This window comes from Schistocerca piceifrons, chromosome 1, assembly GCF_021461385.2.
Source record: "Schistocerca piceifrons isolate TAMUIC-IGC-003096 chromosome 1, iqSchPice1.1, whole genome shotgun sequence".
Lineage (NCBI taxonomy): Eukaryota > Metazoa > Arthropoda > Insecta > Orthoptera > Acrididae > Schistocerca > Schistocerca piceifrons.
Genome location: NC_060138.1, coordinates 990,814,311 through 990,833,090, shown reverse-complemented (window position 1 = coordinate 990,833,090; position 18,780 = coordinate 990,814,311). Strand labels below are relative to the sequence as shown.

At 43.8% G+C, this 18,780-nt stretch overlaps 1 protein-coding gene across 1 annotated transcript in view; it reads left to right on the top strand.

The window, feature by feature from the left end:
* Window positions 1-18,780, top strand: part of LOC124777019 (lachesin-like) — a 1,140,424-nt gene that overhangs the window by 1,084,447 nt on the left and 37,197 nt on the right. The window contains exons 9-10 of the mRNA XM_047252275.1: window positions 704-853; window positions 8,578-8,652. Coding sequence (XP_047108231.1) covers window positions 704-853; window positions 8,578-8,652 — 225 coding nt within the window. The remainder of the gene's footprint in view (window positions 1-703; window positions 854-8,577; window positions 8,653-18,780) is intronic.

Here is an 18,780-nt window from a genome sequence, read left to right as displayed (position 1 = left end):
ACATAGACTGAAGCGGGGAGTGAAAACTTAGACCTAGGAGGGAACGTACCTGGGTCATCTGTGCAGTTGTGAGGACCGCTGTGCCAAGTGCCAAGTGGCCTGCGCACTTGCCTAGTAAACAGGAGATCAGGGTTCAAAATTTCACTGACCGCTTCGGTCTATACAGATAAAAACAGTAACAATTTCTTTGTCATGAATTTGTTATTAACTGTCTAGACATGTATCTACTGTAATACAATGCAGGCATGCAGTGATCAGTAACGACCGCCTCATTTGATTTTTTTCAATAATTTCTTAACATCGTCATAAGTGTGTGGGGTAAATACGAGGTAGCAGTTTGTTGGTGGTTCATGTAACTATAGAAGGTAAAGACTGGTCAGTGACCGGAACTTGTTGTGAAGTGAAACTGCTATAATGGCGATATGATGACTTTCATGACGAAAGAGTAAACACCGCAGTTCACGGGAAGGTACAGAAACTCTATAAGGTCATACTCTTACGTGTTCTTAAAAATGCCACGACAATAATTGTGTAAATTCCACAGCTTATACCAATTATATGTCCACTACTGAACAACCTGATACTTCCTGAGGTTCCTGCTTTGATTACTTCACAAACCATTGTGCACGTTATGTGCCAGGTGTTCAACTGGCCATCGGTGATAGCGATTCCCTAATGAGTGACGTACTTGTTGTTGGATTAGGTGACAAATACGAGGCGGTGACGGTGGACAGCGGCTACCACAAGTATATGCTGCTCAAGATCCGCGCCGTGTCTCCACAGGACTTCGGCGCTTACCGCTGCATTGCCAGCAATTCCCTAGGTGAAGCGGACGGCGTCATCAGACTCGAAGGTAATGCTTTTTGTGCTAAACTACGCTCTGCTACACACAGGACGATGACTGACGCATTTCTGTGATTTGTGCATAAGATCATAGTGTTCCAGAATTTGAGTTCTCTGTCCAGCACAGCTCCAAAAAATTACTCCTACTTCCAAAAATACTTCCAATAAGAAGCACTCAAGCATTGGCAGGTGATTATAGATTTTAAAAATTGAAGAAGCATTACAATGGAACCTTGCCGACCCGGTCCTCATTTATCCGAGTGTCTGGTTCATTCGGATATTTTGTTTTAGTACAATAACTGTGTAGTATTTAGTAGTCAAGATGTAATAAAGGTAATGACGACAGTCATCAAATTTAAATTGAAACAATCAACAGACAGTGATTCTGACGCAGTTACATGTTGAAAATGGACTGTACAGCATTGTATGGCCTTTTTTGTGATTGTAAAGTGACACTAAAAAAAGAAAGTGCTAGTGCCCATGCGTACGATACATAAAGCGGAATTGTTGAAAAACATTGTTGCTGAATTAGGTGTTGGAACTTCAATGGTGTCGTATAAGCTGGAAGAAGCTCAAAAGTTTTGTTTCAGATTGACAATGGTCACTTTACAGAGACGCGGGGCAACCGAAAAAGCAAATAATGAATCTCTCGATGACGCATTTTTCTTGTGGTTTATTGCAATGAGGGAAAGTGATATCCAAATTTAAGGTTCCACATTACAAGAACAAGCTATAAGTTTAGAAAAGAACTCCTCAGTCATCCATAGTTGTTTTCAAAGATGAAAAGATTGTTATGGATTGTGTTAGCTGTCAGTGACTATTGAAAGTCTTTTCATTTGGTACGATAGCTGCTGAAAACTTCAAGAAGGAATTCAAAATTCTCATTTTTTTGAGAAGGTGACTCTCGATCTAGTTTATAACACCGATGAACATGGTCTTTTCTATCGTATGCTATCCAGTAAGACAGTTTCCAGATTAGATGATACAGCAGGCTGGGAAAGGGGAAAGAATGAGAGAATTCCACTCTCTCTTCTGTTAATAGAAAAATAAGAGAAAATGCTCTAAATCGAGTGAATCGGTCCTTCTTGTCAGTTTCTTGTGTCACAAAAGAGTGCGTGGATGGGTAGCATTAGCGATTTAAATTATTCTCATCAGTAAGTGCCTAAATAACTTAGCAGATAATCATAACGAAACAACATTTACTCATGTAAGAGATGGAAAACCCCTTTAGATATTAACGTTACTGTAAATTTCACGTTTCCCGTTAGCAAACAAAACTCAAAATAAACGCAAACTCCCGTGAATCCTTTTCAAAATAAGCCAAACAAATTATTTTATTGTCCAAAAGTAATTATGAAGGTAAGCAGAACCACTCACGACTTCCTGAATATGTAAGTCTTCAGGCTATCCTTGTCGTTGCCATTGATGATAAAATCATCTGAGTCGTTATGTCGTGCCATATTTCCCTTCAGACTTCTTCATTGTTGCACTTCCGATCCTTGTGCTGGAATGTTCTTCAGGATTCCAGTGGTATTCCAGGATGTCTGAACACTGTCTAAAGACGGTATCGCGTTCTATTATAAAAAAAAAAACCATTGTCCTGCTTCTCTTACAAGTGAAGGTCATACTGTCTTTCGATGGTGTGTAGCCATATAGGAACTCCCGTGGAATCCTGAAGAACATCCTACCACAGGGGTCCAAACGTCGAACCGTGGTAGAGTAACTGAGAGGAATACACAATTACACGAACATAAATGAAACTTTTAGTCAAAGACAATAATTCCGCTGGCGAGAGGCTCAAGCACGTAATGCATCCGCGAACATTGTAGAACGTGGTCGTTTTGTTGGTCAAGGTGTAATGGTGTGGGGAGGCATAATGTTGCATGGGGGTACCGAGTCTTTGAACACGGAACAGCTACCGATCAACGTCATTGCGACACTATAGTCCTTCCATAGATGCATTTTTCGGAGGTGCTTTCGCACTTATTTTTATGGATAACAATGCATGACCATGTCGAAACGTGAAGGTGAAGGAGCTCTTGGAACTATAACACATTTCACGGAAGGACTGTCCTGCTCGATTTCCCCACTTAAAACCCGCCGAGAAAACTTGGGCTAATTTGGGAAGACATATTGCAGAAGGCCTCATGCCCCAACTACCATCGAGCATATATTAACCGTGCTGGTGGAGATATGCAACGTTCTGCCACAAGATCACCTCAACAGCTTTCTAGTCAACATGGAAGCACATTGCAGAGCATGCATGGTCGTCCGTGATGATCACACACACTGTTACGAACCTTTTCACGCCATTTTTAATGTCTAGGGGACTATCGTGAGTCCCAGTGGTTTCAGTGTAATTATTGCCTTTGAATAAAATTGTAATTTCTGTTCGACTCATTGCGTACTTCCTTCACTGACCTTCTGTACATTACTGTTGAAGCTCTTTCTACGTATGATCCAAATTTCAGAGAGCTATGTTACTTGGCCGTGACACATCATGCGGAAGCTACTTTTGACTTTTAAGTTTCGAACACCAGTGTCCATATATGTCCAAGCACATCCCCAAAGGACACAGAGAGACACATGTAAAGGTAAACAAGCATAAATAGAGGTTATGTTGGCAAACAGTAGCGGAAAGGAAGTAATAAGGCAAATAAAGGCAAGACGAATTTTTGAATGTAGTCTTCAGGGGAATGCATTTATCCAAAGAAAAACTTATTTGATAAATTTAATAAACATTTCGTCAGCAGCTACATGGTGGCCGCGAGAAAACTGAAGGGTAGGCTCTTTATATCACTTCATAATACCGAAAGGAAAAGACGGTCCTGAAAAGTAGTTAGCATTTCGTGTAACCGATGCATACTCATACTGATCTATAAATTTTTCGTAAAATTACTCCCTGTACTTAACGGGTGGAGTCATTCCAGACGTGGAAAGCGTCCTTCTGAATGCCATGAAGAGCACAGGGTGCAGCCAATTGCAGGTGGTGGTTCACGTCGGTTTCAATGATGTGCGTCACTTTGGATCGGAAGAGATTCTCTCTGGTTTCAAGCGGCTGTCATAAGTTGTAAAGGATGCCAGTCTAGCTTGCGAAGTGAAAGCAGAGCTCATTATTTGCAGCGTATTCGACAGGAGCGTTTGTGGCCCTTTGGTACAGAGCCGAGTGGAGCTTCTCAATCAGAGGCTTAGATCGTTTTGCGACCGTGAAGTCTACGGGTTCCACGGCTTGCACCATCGGATGGTGGGGTTTCGGGTTCCGCTGAATAATTAGGAAGTCCACTACAAGCAGCAGGCGGTTACACGGGTAGCAGGGGCTGTGTGGCATGGACTGAGCGGTTTTCAGATTACAGGGCCTCGGGGAAATACCGGAAGAGCTTCAGTCTCAAATATTGCAGGTCGAACATAAGAAGAACTTAGGTACACGAACTATCGTTATAGCAGTTGTAAACTGTCGTAGCTATGTTGGGAAAGTACCAGAGCTCCAAGTGCCAGCAGAAAGCAGTGATGCTCAAATCGTTATAGGCACTGAAAGCTGGATAAAGCCGAAATTTTTGCGAAGAACCTAGCGGTGTTCCGAGAGGATAGGCTAAGCGTAGTTGGCGTTGGCGTGTTTTTTTCCTGTTAGAAGTAGTATATCTTGTTACGAAATTGAAGCAGGTAATTCCTATAAGTTAGTATAGGCATAGACATTACGGTCGGAGGAAGGCAATGGCATACTACCTCCACTAGGACCTTGCCTAGTACGGCGGTGCGGGTCTCCCGCATCGGCCCCTACGCTCTGTTACGGAGTATGGGACTTCATCATCATCAGTATGGGCAGAGATCTTTTATGGAAACCGGAATAAAATAATAATTGGATCCGTTTACGCATCTCCCAACTCAGACAACTGCTGAAAGGTCCAAAGAAAAATTGACAAAATTGTCCTAAACGCGTTCTCGGAAAATTATTTCGAGCGTTTAGTTCATGAACTCATACGAATAGTAAATGGTTGTGAAAACACTGTTGACCTCTTAGTAAAATATAACCCTGAGCTTATAACAAGTATGAAAATACATACAGGGATTCGGGAACATAGGGTTATCGTGGCGATATTGAATATTGTAACCCACAAATCCTCCAAAAATAAACGAAAATTATAACTATTCAAAAGAGCAGATAAAAATTCACTTGACGCCTTCATAAGAGATAACCTCTACTCCTTCCAAATTAACAATGTAAGTACAGACCAGATGTGGCTTGAATTCAAAGAAATAGTATCGACAGGAGTTGAGAGATTTATACCAAATAAATTAACAAACGACGGAGCTGATTCCCGCTTGGTACACGAAACGGATCAGAAAACTTTTGCAGAAACCTACAAGATTGATGATCTTTTACAGAAGCCTGAAATTTAGCGCGGACATCAAAGCGAGATACTTATAATACTTTCCACAACGAAACTTGATCTGGAAGCCTGGCAGAAAATCGAAAGAGATTCTGGTCGTTTGTAAAGTATGCTAGTGGCAAGACCAATCGATGCCTTCTCTGCGAGATAGCAATGGAAATACTATCGACGACAGTGTTCTGAAAGCAGAGTTACTAAACACAGCCTTTCGAACAGAGTTACTAAGCAGAACATTTCGAAATTCGTCAGCCAAAGAAGACGAAGTAAATATCCCAGAATTCGAATCACGAACACATGCCAACTTGAGTAATTCTGAAGTAGATGACCTCGGAGTAGTGAATCACTTAATAAAAGCAAGTGTTCTGGTCCAGACTGTATATCAGTTAGTTTCCTTTGAGTGTGTGCTCATGCAATAGCTCCATACTTAACAATCATATACAACAGCTCGCTCGACGAAAGAACCTTCCAAAAGACTGGAAAGTTGCACGGTTCACACCAATATTCAAGAAAGGTATTGGGCGTAATCCTCAAAATTACAGGCCCATATCATCAACGACGATATGCAGCAGGATTTTGGAGCATATGTTGTGTTTGAACATTACGAATTACCTCGAAGAGAACGGTCTGTTGACATACGGTGAACACGGATTTAGGCAATATCCAACTTGTGAAACACAACTAACTCTTTATCTACACGAAATGTTAAGTGCTATTGACAAGGTATTCCAAATTGGTTCTGTATTTCTAAATCTGAAAAAGGCTTTTGACACTGTACCAAATAAGCGGCATGTAGTGAAATTGCGTGTTTATGGAACATCGTGTCACTTATGTGACTGGATTCGTAATTTCCTGCCAGAGAGGTTACAGTTCGCGATGGATAGTAATCGAGTAAAACACGTATTTCGCGTTTCCCAAGGTAGGCCCTCTGCTGTTACTTATCCATATAAACGAGTTAGGAGACAAACTGGGCAGCCTTCTTAGATCGTTCGCAGAAGATGCTGTCATTTATCGTCTAGTAAACTCATCAGAAGATCAAAACAAATTGTAAAACGACTTAGAAAATTGACAATTGACACTAAATAATAAAAGTGTGAGGTCATCCACATGAGTACTAAAAGGAACCAGTTAAACTTCATTTACACGGAAAATCAGTCTAATCTAAGGGCTGTAAATTCAACTAATTACCTAGGAATTACAATTACGAACAATTTAAATTGGAAAGAACACACAGACAATGTTAGGAAATACGATTACGAACAATTTAGATTGGAAAGAACAGATAGAAAATGTTGGGAAGACAAACGAAAAACTGCGTGTTATTGGCAGAACACGTAGAAATTGTAACAGATGTACGAAAGAGACTGCCTCCACTACGCTTGTCAGTCCTCTTTTGGAGTAGTGCTGCGCGGTGTGAAATCTTTACCAGATAGGATTAACAGAATATATCGAGAAAGTCAAAGAAGAGCAGTACGTTCTGTACTATTGCGAAACAGGGAGAGAGTGTCGCGGACATTATATAGCTTTTGGATCGGACACCATTAAAATGAAGGCGTTTTTCTTTGCTCCGGAATCTTCTCACGAAATTTCAGCCACCAACTTGCTCCTCCGAGCGCGAAAATCTTTTGTTGGCACCGACTGACATAGGGAGAAACTATCAGCATATTAAAATAAGGGAAATCAGAGCTCGCACGGAAAGATATAGTTGTTCGAGAGTGGGATAATAGAGAATTGTTGTGAAGGTGGCTCCATGAGCCCTCTGCCAGACACTTAAGTGTGATTTGCAGAGTATCCATGCAGATATAGATGTAGATGTGGATGTACTTCAGCGAGCATGTAATACCTCCGTAGAACAAGATACCGTAACTCGAGAACTTACTAAAAAGTTATTGCGTCACAGCAAACTATCTGTAAACCTCCGATCATCTTTGACCGTAGCTGCACGTCTTTCCGGTTATCCAATGAGTATTATTCTGAGAAACCATTCCAGTTTGCTTTTTGTGTAATCCGATGATCAAACAGAGTAGACTAGAAGGCAAACGACTAACATCCTACCAGCGATTCATTAAAAAATCGAACTCCCATGCACACTGTTGGCCACCCAAGATGCAGTACCCTGAAGGAAGCTCCAAACCAGGAAAATTTGCAGCATGCGTTTGTGACGACAACAGATGCACTCGATTAGTACTGGAATTGTTCTTTCTTGAGGCTGTTTTGGGTAAGCAGCCTTAGTAGCGCATGTAGAAGACGGTGAGCGCCTTTCGAGTCCGTTTCGGAGTTAAACGGTGGAAGAGGATCGCGGATTACCCTTCAGAGAAAGCGGTGATCGTATCCGACGGAGCCAGGCAACTGTAATCGCTGAATGCAGAAGGGAACTGAGCACCGACGCCAGCGATTGAACCAACCTCGTTGCACCGCCACATGCGATGATAGGCATATTTTGCGCATGAGAGTGACAGATCGCTCTACCTCATCACGAAGCGCGTCATCAAAAATTCGGCGTGATGCGCAACAACAAGAGTCCCCATGTACTATTCGGCATCGTTTGCAGCAGAGCGGACTGTCCACAAGTCGTCCATAGCTGCTTTTATCACTGAGTCAACGCCACAGGCGTTTTCGCCGGCAATGCTGGGATGAACGACAAACGAAGACAATTGAATGGAACGATATTGATTTTACCGATGAAGCCGATTCTGCCTGCACCACCACGATGGTCGGATTAGAGTCTGGAGACACTGTGGTGAGAGACTATTGAAATGTTGGCTCATGCATTTCCATATTGGTCCTGCACCCGATATTATGGTTTGGGCTGGTATTGGATTCTACTCCTGCACGCCCTTTCACGCACTGCCGCAACTCTAACCATCCACTGCGTTACATCTCTAAAGTGTTGGAGTCTGTTGTCCTCGCATACCTTCGGAGGTTGCTGACGGCCGCATTACAATAGGATAATGCGCGACCACACGTGGTACGCAGCGTTTGAAACATCTTCGTCGCTCATCGGATTGCATTCCTGCCTTTGTCTCCCTAAGCCTATTGAAAACATCTGGATGATATTGGCGAAACGGCTGGCCCGGGATACACAACCCAAAACTAACTCTTTGAGCCGTTTGACCATTCGTTAACACAGATAATAATTATAAGAACACATTAATGTACAGACGAGTGAATTAGTGTTATCTTGAATAACGATTAAAGAATTAGAAGCGATGGAGAAACGTTGCACGAGTGGAAAACGAGAAGGATTTGAAATATTACGCAGTTCTAGCTGTCACGTAAACGGCATGCATTATACTTGCTGATGCCTCTGCATATCTAATGTTAATGTTTTGCTTTTCTTATGTTTAAGAAATCCCGGTACCCACAACCAGGTCAACGACGACAGTAGGATATATTACGCTAGCAACAGAAGTTAGGAGGAAAGGTAAGTAAAACCGCCTATTTATCTTCAAACCTCATATGAGCAAGTGCTGAAATTATTTTGTTGACATATCCGCTTACCATTTTCTAGTTCGATCACTATTTTTTGAGTAAATGTCACGCAAAAATACGGAGGTTCGACGTTCAATTCTTACTCGGACCTGGCAATTTTCGGTCACTTAAGCTTTGTATCTTTTATTTACTTTGTAACTGAGTCATAGTTGCTAACAGTTTCTAAATGGCATCATTCTGCTTGTAATAATTAATTTTTTGTTGGTTTTCTGTTTTATAGTACATATTTAGTCTTAGACTACTTTAGGGTATCTAAATACACTATGTGATCAAAAGTATCCGAACACCCCCAAAAACAGACGTTTTTCATATCAGGTGCACTGTGCTGCCGCCTATTGTCAAGTATTCCATATCAGCGACTTCAGTAGTCATTAGGCACCGTAAGAGAGCAGAATGGGGCGCTCCGCGGAACTCACGGACTTCGAACGTGGTCAGATGAGTGGGTGTCACTTGTGTCATAAGTCTGTATGCGAGATTTCCACACTCCTAATCACCCTAGGTCCACTATTTCCGATGTGATAATGAAGTAGAAACGTGAAGGGACCCGTACAGCACAAAAGCGTTCAGGCTGACCTCGTCTGTTGACTGACAGAGACCGCCGACAGTTGAAGAGGATCGTAATGTGTAATAGGCAGACATCTATCCAGACCATCACAGAGGAATTCCAAACTGCATCAGGATCCACTGCAAGTAGTATGACAGTTATGCGGGAGGTGTGAAAACTTGGATTTTATGGTCGAGCGGCTACTCATAAGGCACACATCACCCCGGTAAATGCCAAACGACGCCTCGCTTGGTGTAAGGATCGTAAACATTAAACGATTCAACAGGGGAACAACGTTGTGTGGAGTGATGAATCACGGAACACAATGTGGCCATCCTATGGCAGGGTGTCGGTATGGCGAATGCCCGGTGAGAGTTATCTGCCAGCGTGTGTAGTGCCAACAGTAAACTTGGGAGGGGGTGGTGTTAAGGTGTGTTCGTGTTTTTCTTGGAGGGGGCTTGCACACCTAGTTGTTTTGCGTGACACTATCACAGCACACGCCTACATTGATGTTTTAAGTACCTTCTTCCTTCCCACTGTTGAAGAGCAATTCGGGGATGACAATTGCATCTTTCAGCACGATCGAGTACCTGTTCATAATGCACGGCCTGTGGCGGAGTGTTTACACGATAATAACATCCCTGCAATGGAGTTGCCTTTACTGGTCTGAATCCTATAGAACACCACTGGTATGTTTTGGAACGCTTATATGTTTGTGGTTTTTAACCTCGTTACGTGCTGCCATCCTGATGGCTTAGTTGAACACTTTTAACTACAGACATCATATCTGCCTTTATAAGAACAAGGCATTATTTAAATACAGCATGTACATCTGACCAACAAGACAATCATCGCTTAAACTGATTATGAAACTGTCAGCTAATGTACATACATCAAAAAAAGTTTTGCCTCACCTCGGTTCCGAAAGTTCCGGAATCTGTACAGAAAGTAGAAATAGAGATCAACACAAACACCATTTCCGCTATTTCTATTTCTCACGAAACCCACACACTACATGTTGTACCACCATACAGAGGTGGCGGTCCAGATTGCTGTACACACCGGTACCTCTAATACCCAGTAACATGTCCTCTTGCATTGATGCATGCACGTATTCGTCGTGACATACTATCCACAGGTTCATCAAGGCACTGTTGGTTCACATTGTCCCAGTCCTCAACTTCGATTCGGCGTAGATCCCTCAGAGTGGTTGGTGGGTCACGTCGTCCATAAACAGCCCTTTTCAATCTATCCCAGGCATGTTCGATAGGGTTCATGTCTGGAGAACATGCTGGACACTCTGGTCGAGCGACGTCGTTATCCTGAAGGAAGTAATTCACAAGATATGCACGATGGGGGCGCGAATTTTCGTCCATGAGGACGAATGCCTCGCCAATATGCTGCCAATATGGTTGCACTGTCGGTCGATAGAATGGCATCCGTGTATCGTACAGCCGTTACGGCACCTTCCTGTCACAAAGTAACAATGCGGACGCGATCCAACCACGGTATTGACCGTCTAGGCATGGTGTACCTCCTTCCTGGTGGAATCACTGGAACTAATCACCTGTCGGACCCCCTCCGTCTAATAGGCGCTGCTCGTGCATGGTTATTTAAATTTTTGGGCAGGTTTAGTGACATCTGTGAATAACCAAAGGGATTGTATCTGTGATACAACAACCACAGTCAACATCTATCTTCAGGAGTTCTGGGAACTAGGGTGATGCAAAACTTTTTATGATGTGTGTACTTAGGCAGTTAATAGTGATCAAACTACGATATTGTACGATAGTACACAAAACAAGCTACACTGACGTAAAAAATCGCAAAACCAAAAAATAATTAATATAGAATAATCAAACGTCGGGAATACATTTGTCTGGGTAATGTATTTAAGCCATTAACACTGCAAGATCACAAGTTAATGCAAGCGCGAGACAAACTATTCCACATGTGAAATATTGGTACATTAATAACTGATATAACAGCCAGAATGTTGAATGCAAGCATGCAAACGTGCATGCTTTGTGTTGTATAGGTGCCGGATGTCAGTTTGTGGCATGGAGTTGCATGCTTGTTGCACTTGGTCGGTCAATACTGGAACAGTTACTGTTGAGTGTCTGTTAGACCGTCAGCGAGAGCGCACCGCGAGTTCCTGCTACTAATAAGGCGAGTACACTGTTCGCCTGTTACATATTTATTACGAGTTTTAAACGGGAGCGACTTATTTTTAGTTATCTGTGAAGTTACTAGTTTATTTTTATAATTTCTTGCGTGTTCGAGTGCTTACTAGGCACAAACTTGTATTTCAATAACAGTGTAGTGTACAGTACTGCTGTTGCCATCGACCCTCGTATTGTACAGGCTTTTGTTTGTTTGGTTAGAACAGCTCAGTGTCGTTTAGACAATCAGTGAGAGAGCAGTTCAATTTCCCGCTGCTAATAAGGCGAGTACACCGTTCGTTTGTTATATATTTTTACGAGCTTCAAGCAGGAGCGACTGCAGTAATGGATAGGAACTGTGATTGTTGTGTACAGATGCTAGTTGAGTTGGCAACCATTCGCTCACAGCTCCAGGCTGGGTTGGCTTCCATCACACAGCTTGAGGCTGCTGCCAAGGGGCGTCACTGTGGGGGATCGAACGCGGGGATCCGAGGGACGTCGAGCACGTCCCTTGTGTCCTCCGATCGGTCCACTGCTGTGGCTGCCCCGGGTACTGCTTGCACTGAGGTTGACCCCTCATCTGTGGCCGAGTGGCAGATCATTCCAAAGTCTGGCAGGCAGCGAAAAAGTTTCCGAGGGGCTGATTCTAGGGCCTTCCCAGTTCATTCGACGAACAGGTTTCGGGCACTATCTGTGGCTGACGATGTCTCTGAGCTGGATGCAGATGTCCATCTTGTTCCAGAGGAAGCTTCTCGGCCTGCAAGGTCTGGGCATTCACAGAGGGTGGGTTTGCCGGTAGTTGGGAACTCCAGCGTTGGGCACATAATGGGGCCCCTTAGGAACAAGGCTGCCAAGGAGGGGAAGGAAGCCAGTGTGCACTCCGTGTGCATTCCGGGGGGAGGCATTCCGGATGTGGAAAGGATGCCTCCGGGTGACATGAAGAGTACAGGCTGCAGCCAACTGCAGGTGGTGGCTCATGTCGGTGCCAATGACATGTGTCGCTTTGGATCGGAGCAGATTCTGTCTGGTTTCGGGCGGCTAGCGGAAATGGTAAAGACTGCCAGTCTAGCTTCTGAGATTAAGGTGGAGCTCACCATATGCAGCATCGTCGACAGAACCGATTGTGGTCCTTTGCGCCATCGAGTGGTGTGTTTCCGGGTTCCGCTTAATACACTCCTGGAAATAGAAAAAAGAACACATTGACACCGGTGTGGCAGACCCACCATACTTGCTCCGGACACTGCGAGAGGGCTGTACAAGCAATGATCACACACACGGCACAGCGGACACACCAGGAACCGCGGTGTTGGACGTCGAATGGCGCTAGCTGCGCAGCATTTGTGCACCGCCGCCGTCAGTGTCAGCCAGTTTGCCGTGGCATACGGAGCTCCATCGCAGTCTTTAACACTGGTAGCATGCCGCGACAGCGTGGACGTGAACCGTATGTGCAGTTGACGGACTTTGAGCGAGGGCGTATAGTGGGCATGCGGGAGGCCGGGTGGACGTACCGCCGAATTGCTCAACACGTGGGGCGTGAGGTCTCCACAGTACATCGATGTTGTCGCCAGTGGTCGGCGGAAGGTGCACGTGCCCGTCGACCTGGGACCGGACCGCAGCGACGCACGGATGCACGCCAAGACCGTAGGATCCTACGCAGTGCCGTAGGGGACCGCACCGCCACTTCCCAGCAAATTAGGGACACTGTTGCTCCTGGGGTATCGGCGAGGACCATTCGCAACCGTCTCCATGAAGCTGGGCTACGGTCCCGCACACCGTTAGGCCGTCTTCCGCTCACGCCCCAACATCGTGCAGCCCGCCTCCAGTGGTGTCGCGACAGGCGTGAATGGAGGGACGAATGGAGACGTGTCGTCTTCAGCGATGAGAGTCGCTTCTGCCTTGGTGCCAATGATGGTCGTATGCGTGTTTGGCGCCGTGCAGGTGAGCGCCACAATCAGGACTGCATACGACCGAGGCACACAGGGCCAACACCCGGCATCATGGTGTGGGGAGCGATCTCCTACACTGGCCGTACACCACTGGTGATCGTCGAGGGGACACTGAATAGTGCACGGTACATCCAAACCGTCATCGAACCCATCGTTCTACCATTCCTAGACCGGCAAGGGAACTTGCTGTTCCAACAGGACAATGCACGTCCGCATGTATCCCGTGCCACCCAACGTGCTCTAGAAGGTGCAAGTCAACTACCCTGGCCAGCAAGATCTCCGGATCTGTCCCCCATTGAGCATGTTTGGGACTGGATGAAGCGTCGTCTCACGCGGTCTGCACGTCCAGCACGAACGCTGGTCCAACTGAGGCGCCAGGTGGAAATGGCATGGCAAGCCGTTCCACAGGACTACATCCAGCATCTCTACGATCGTCTCCATGGGAGAATAGCAGCCTGCATTGCTGCGAAAGGTGGATATACACTGCACTAGTGCCGACATTGTGCAGGCTCTGTTGCCTGTGTCTATGTGCCTGTGGTTCTGTCAGTGTGATCATGTGATGTATCTGACCCCAGGAATGTGTCAATAAAGTTTCCCCTTCCTGGGACAATGAATTCACGGTGTTCTTATTTCAATTTCCAGTAGTGTAGATCAGGAGTCCACTACACACAGGAGGCGGCTACACGGGTAGCGGGGGCTGTGTGGAAGGAACTGGGCGGTTTTTTAAGTTAGAGGGTCTCAGGGGACCACAGAAGGGACGTCCGTCTAAAAGTGGGCAGGTGAAACACAGTAAGGTAGTTGTAGAAACGACTGGTTTTTGCCCGCATCTCGTGGTCATGCGGTAGCGTTCTCGCGTCCCACGCCCAGGTTCCCGGGTTCGATTCCCGCCGGGGTCAGGGATTTTCTCTGCCTCGTGATGGCTGGGTGTTGTGTGCTGTCCTTAGGTTAGTTAGGTTTAAGTAGTTATAAGTTCTAGGGGACTGATGACCATAGATGTTAAGTCCCATAGTGCTCAGAGCCATTTGAACCATTTTTTTTGACTGGTTTTCTAGTTGTAAATTGTCGCAGCTGTGTTGGGAAAGAACCAGAGCTCCAGGCCCTAATAGAAAGCACTGACGCTCAAATAGTTGTAGGTACAGAGAGCTGGCTAAAGCCGGAAATAAGTTCAGCTGAAATTTTTTCAAACGATCCAACAGTGTTCAGATAGGATAGATTAAATATAGTTGGTGGTGGAGTATTTACTGCTGTCAGAGGTAGTTTGCCTTGTAGTGAAATTGAAGTAGATAGTTCGTGTGAAATAGTATGGGTAGAGGTTATACCTGACAATCGGACTAAACTATTAATGGGATCGTTTTACGCCCCCCCCCCCCCCCCCCCCGCCGACTCAGAAGATATAGTTGCTGAACCGTTGAAAGAAAACTTGACTCTCATTTCAAATACGTACCCCGCTCTTACAATTATATGCGGTGGTGACTTCAATCCACCCTCGATGTGCTGGAAAAATTATGCGTTTGAAGCCGGTGGCAGGCATAAAACGTCATCCGAAATTGTGCTGAATGCTTTCTCAGAAAATTATTTTGAACAATTAGTTCCTGAGCCCAATCGAAGCGTAAATGGTTGCGAAAGCATACTTGACCTTTTAGCAACAATTAATCCTGGACAAATAGTGAGTATTGTGACGAATACAGGGATTAGCGACCGAAAGGCAGTTGCTGCGAGGCTGAATACCGTAACACCTACAACCATCAAAAAGAAACGCAAAGTATATCTACTTAAAAAAGCTGATAAAATGCTCTTAACGCCTTTTTAAGAGACAGTCTTCACTCCTTCCGATCTGACCGTGTAAGTGTAGAAAAGTTGTGGAATGTTTTCAAAGAGGCAGTACCGACAGCAATTGAGAGATATATACCACATAAATTAAATGTGATGGTACTGATCCCCCATGGTACACAAAACGGGTCAGATCGTTGTTGCAGAAGCAACGAAAAAGGCATGCCAAATTTAAAAGACGCAAAATCCCCAAGATAGGCAAAGTTTTACAGAAGTTCGAAACACAGCGCGTACTGCAGTGCGAGATGCTTTTAATAATTCCCACAACGAAATTCTGTCTCGAAATCTGGTATAAAACCCAAAGAGATTCTGGTTATACATAAAGCACACCAGTGGCAAGACGCAATCAATACCTTCACTGCGCGATAACAACGGTGAAGTCACTGATGACAGTGCCGCTAAAGCACAGTTATTAAACACTGTTTTCCGAAACTCTGCACCAAAGAAGACGAAGTAAATATTCCTGAATTCCAATCAAGAACAACTGCCAAGATGAGATGTAGATGTAGAAGTAGATGTTCTCGGTGTAACGAAGCAGCGTAAATCACTTAATAAAGAGAAGGACTCCGGTCCAGATTGTATACCATTCAGGTTCCTCTCAGGGTATGCTGATAAAATAGCTCCATCTTTACCAAATATATACAACCACTCGCTCACAGAAAGATCCGTATCTAAAGACTGGAAAATTTCTCAAGTCACACTCGCTCACAGAAAGATCCGTATCTAAAGACTGGCAAATTTCTCAAGTCACACCAATACCCAAAAAGGGAAGTAGGAGTAATCCACTTGATTACAGGCCTATATCACTAACGTCGATTTGCAGTAGGGTTTTGAACATATACTGTATTCGAATATTATGAAGTAACTTGAAGAAAACGATTTATTGATACATAGCCAGCACGGATTCAGAAAATATCGTTCTTGTAAAACACAATTAACTCTTTATACTCGTGAAGTAATAAGTTCTATCGACAGAGGATGTCAAACTGATTTCATATTTTTAGATTTCCAGAAGGCTTTCGATACCGTTCCTCACAAGCGTCTTCTAACCAAACTGCGTGCCTACGGAGTATCGCCTCAGTTGTGCGACTGGATTCGTAATTTCCTCTCAGAAAGGTCACAGTTCGTAGTAATAGACGGAAAGTCACCGAGTAAAACAGAAGTAATATCCGGCGTTCCCCAAAGAAGTGTTATAGGCCTTCTATTGTCCTGACCTATATTAACGACATAGGAGACAATCTGAGTAGCCGTCTTAGATTGTTTGCAGATGATGCTGTCAATTACCGTCTTGTAAAGTCATCAGATGATCAAAAAGTCTTGCAAAATGATTTAAATAAGATATCAGTATGGTGCGAAAAGTGGCAGTTGACCCTGAATAAAGAAAAGTGTGAAGTTATTCACATGAGTACTAAAAGAAATCAGCTAAATTTCGATTGCGTGATATGTCACACAAATCTGAAGGCTGTAAATTCAACGAAATACTTAGGGATTACAATTACAAATAACATAAACTGGAACGATCACGTAGATAATATTGTGGGTAGAGCAAACCAAAGACGCGATTCATTGGCAGAACACTTAGAAGGTGCAACAGGTCTACTAAAGAGACTGCTTACACCACGCTTGTCCGCCCCATTCTGCAGTATTGCTGTGCGTTGTGGGATCCGCATCACGTGAAAGTGACGGATGACATCGAAAAAGTACAAAGAAGGGCAGCTCGTTTTGTATTATCGCGAAATAGGGGAGATAGTGTCACAGACATGATACGTGAATTGGAGTGGCAATAATTAAAACAAAGGCGTTTTTCGTTGCGATGGGATCTTATGAAATTTCAATCATCAATTTTCTCCTCCGATTGGGAAAACATTCTGTTGGCACCCACCTACATAGAGAGAAATGATCATCACGATAAAATAAGAGAAATCAGGGCTCGCACAAAATAATTTAAGTACTCGTTTTTCCCGCGTGCCGTTCGAGAGTGGAACGGTAGAGAGACAGCTTGAAGGTGGTTCATTGAACCCTCTGCCAGGCACTTTATTGTGAATAGCAGAGTAATCACGTAGATGTAGATGTGGGTGTTTTTTGACGACGCTGGACTTCGATGATGTCATACACGTTGTGGGGCGGCGGATGAGTTTGTAACAATAATTTAATTAATTGCGGGATATATGCTTGCGTGTTGAAACAGTTTCTAGCTTTTAGAATGTTGTTATTGCTGTCTTTTGCCGTTCTCAACACTGGCTCTCTATTTACTCCGTGACCCCCAGAAAGTGATTTAATAAAACTTGGAGCCAGTAAATAGATATCCTAGTGCCCACTTTACCTGAGAATGTTCTTATAGCTGCAGCTTATAGCTCTGAGGAATTAGGAGATTGTCCGGGATTTCTAATCAAAAACGGTTTTCCAAAATAGTTGAGTATATTCTGAAATTCACTGATAAAAAACACAAGTATCCCTACAACCTAACTAACAGAGCAGTTCAGAGTCTAATACGCTGATGCAACTATAAATGTCCGAATTAAATGTTAAAAAGAATGCTCGCCATAATTTGATGAAAATATTTCATCAAACGCCACGCTAAATATTTGGTAGAATGTCTGTCCCGCGACGGCACGTGAAAATACGACAATACGCAAACTGAAGCTAGTTAATGAAAATCATCCCAGAATTAACACTTCACATAAAATGTCTTCATGGTTCCGCGTATCTCTAGTAACTTAATACGGCACCCGAGGCTGTTTGTAGCAGATACACTGATGCGACGCGACTACCGACACAGATGGCGTGTCATTCAGCGTCTGGAGAGAACTGGGGCCTTCCTTCCTCGCGTAGTGTTCTTATATATAAAGCCGCGGTGCGGACGGCTGAGGGATCGCCTGATCAAATCCGCTCTCCCGACTAGCCGCTGGGCTAGTAACGCACCACTTCAAGATACATAATAATTTATAGCTTCTTTGGCTGATGGCCGAAGAAGCTCTTAATTTAAACGTGCATTCAGCACACAGGTAAGTATTAATAATAAAATTTTGACGTGGCTAAGTTAAATACTTTGAGCGAGAGAATTAATCTAATTACCCTGCACGCAGCAGATGAGCTCTGAACTGTCCCTTTTGAGATCCGCTATCGCTATAATTTTATAGGTATTAAAAAGAAACTTTACACATCTTCATAATCATAGCGGACCTCCAACCTATTTAAATCTAAACATCCTAGCCTTATTTACTAGCCTACTTAATCTATCTTGCTTCCTTCAGTTTTGAGACGAAAACCAGAAAATCATGAATTTCCACTAAAGTCTTAATTTGTGAAATCCAAAGTACTGTTTTTATTAAATCATTATGAAAGATGAATCTAAATATAAATTTTGAAGTCTCTAGCTCTGTTCTGTTGCGCCAATGATTTTTCCAGAAAAATGTCCAAATCTCGGAAATGGCTGAAGTTATCGAACTGATATTTAACACACATTAATTTAGTATTATTTCTGACATGCTAGAAAAGTTTTAGTTCATTTGCTTGATTTTAAGGTATTGCGCAACATTTATGACGTCAGAGCTAGTTACAGCAGACTGGCTGGCACA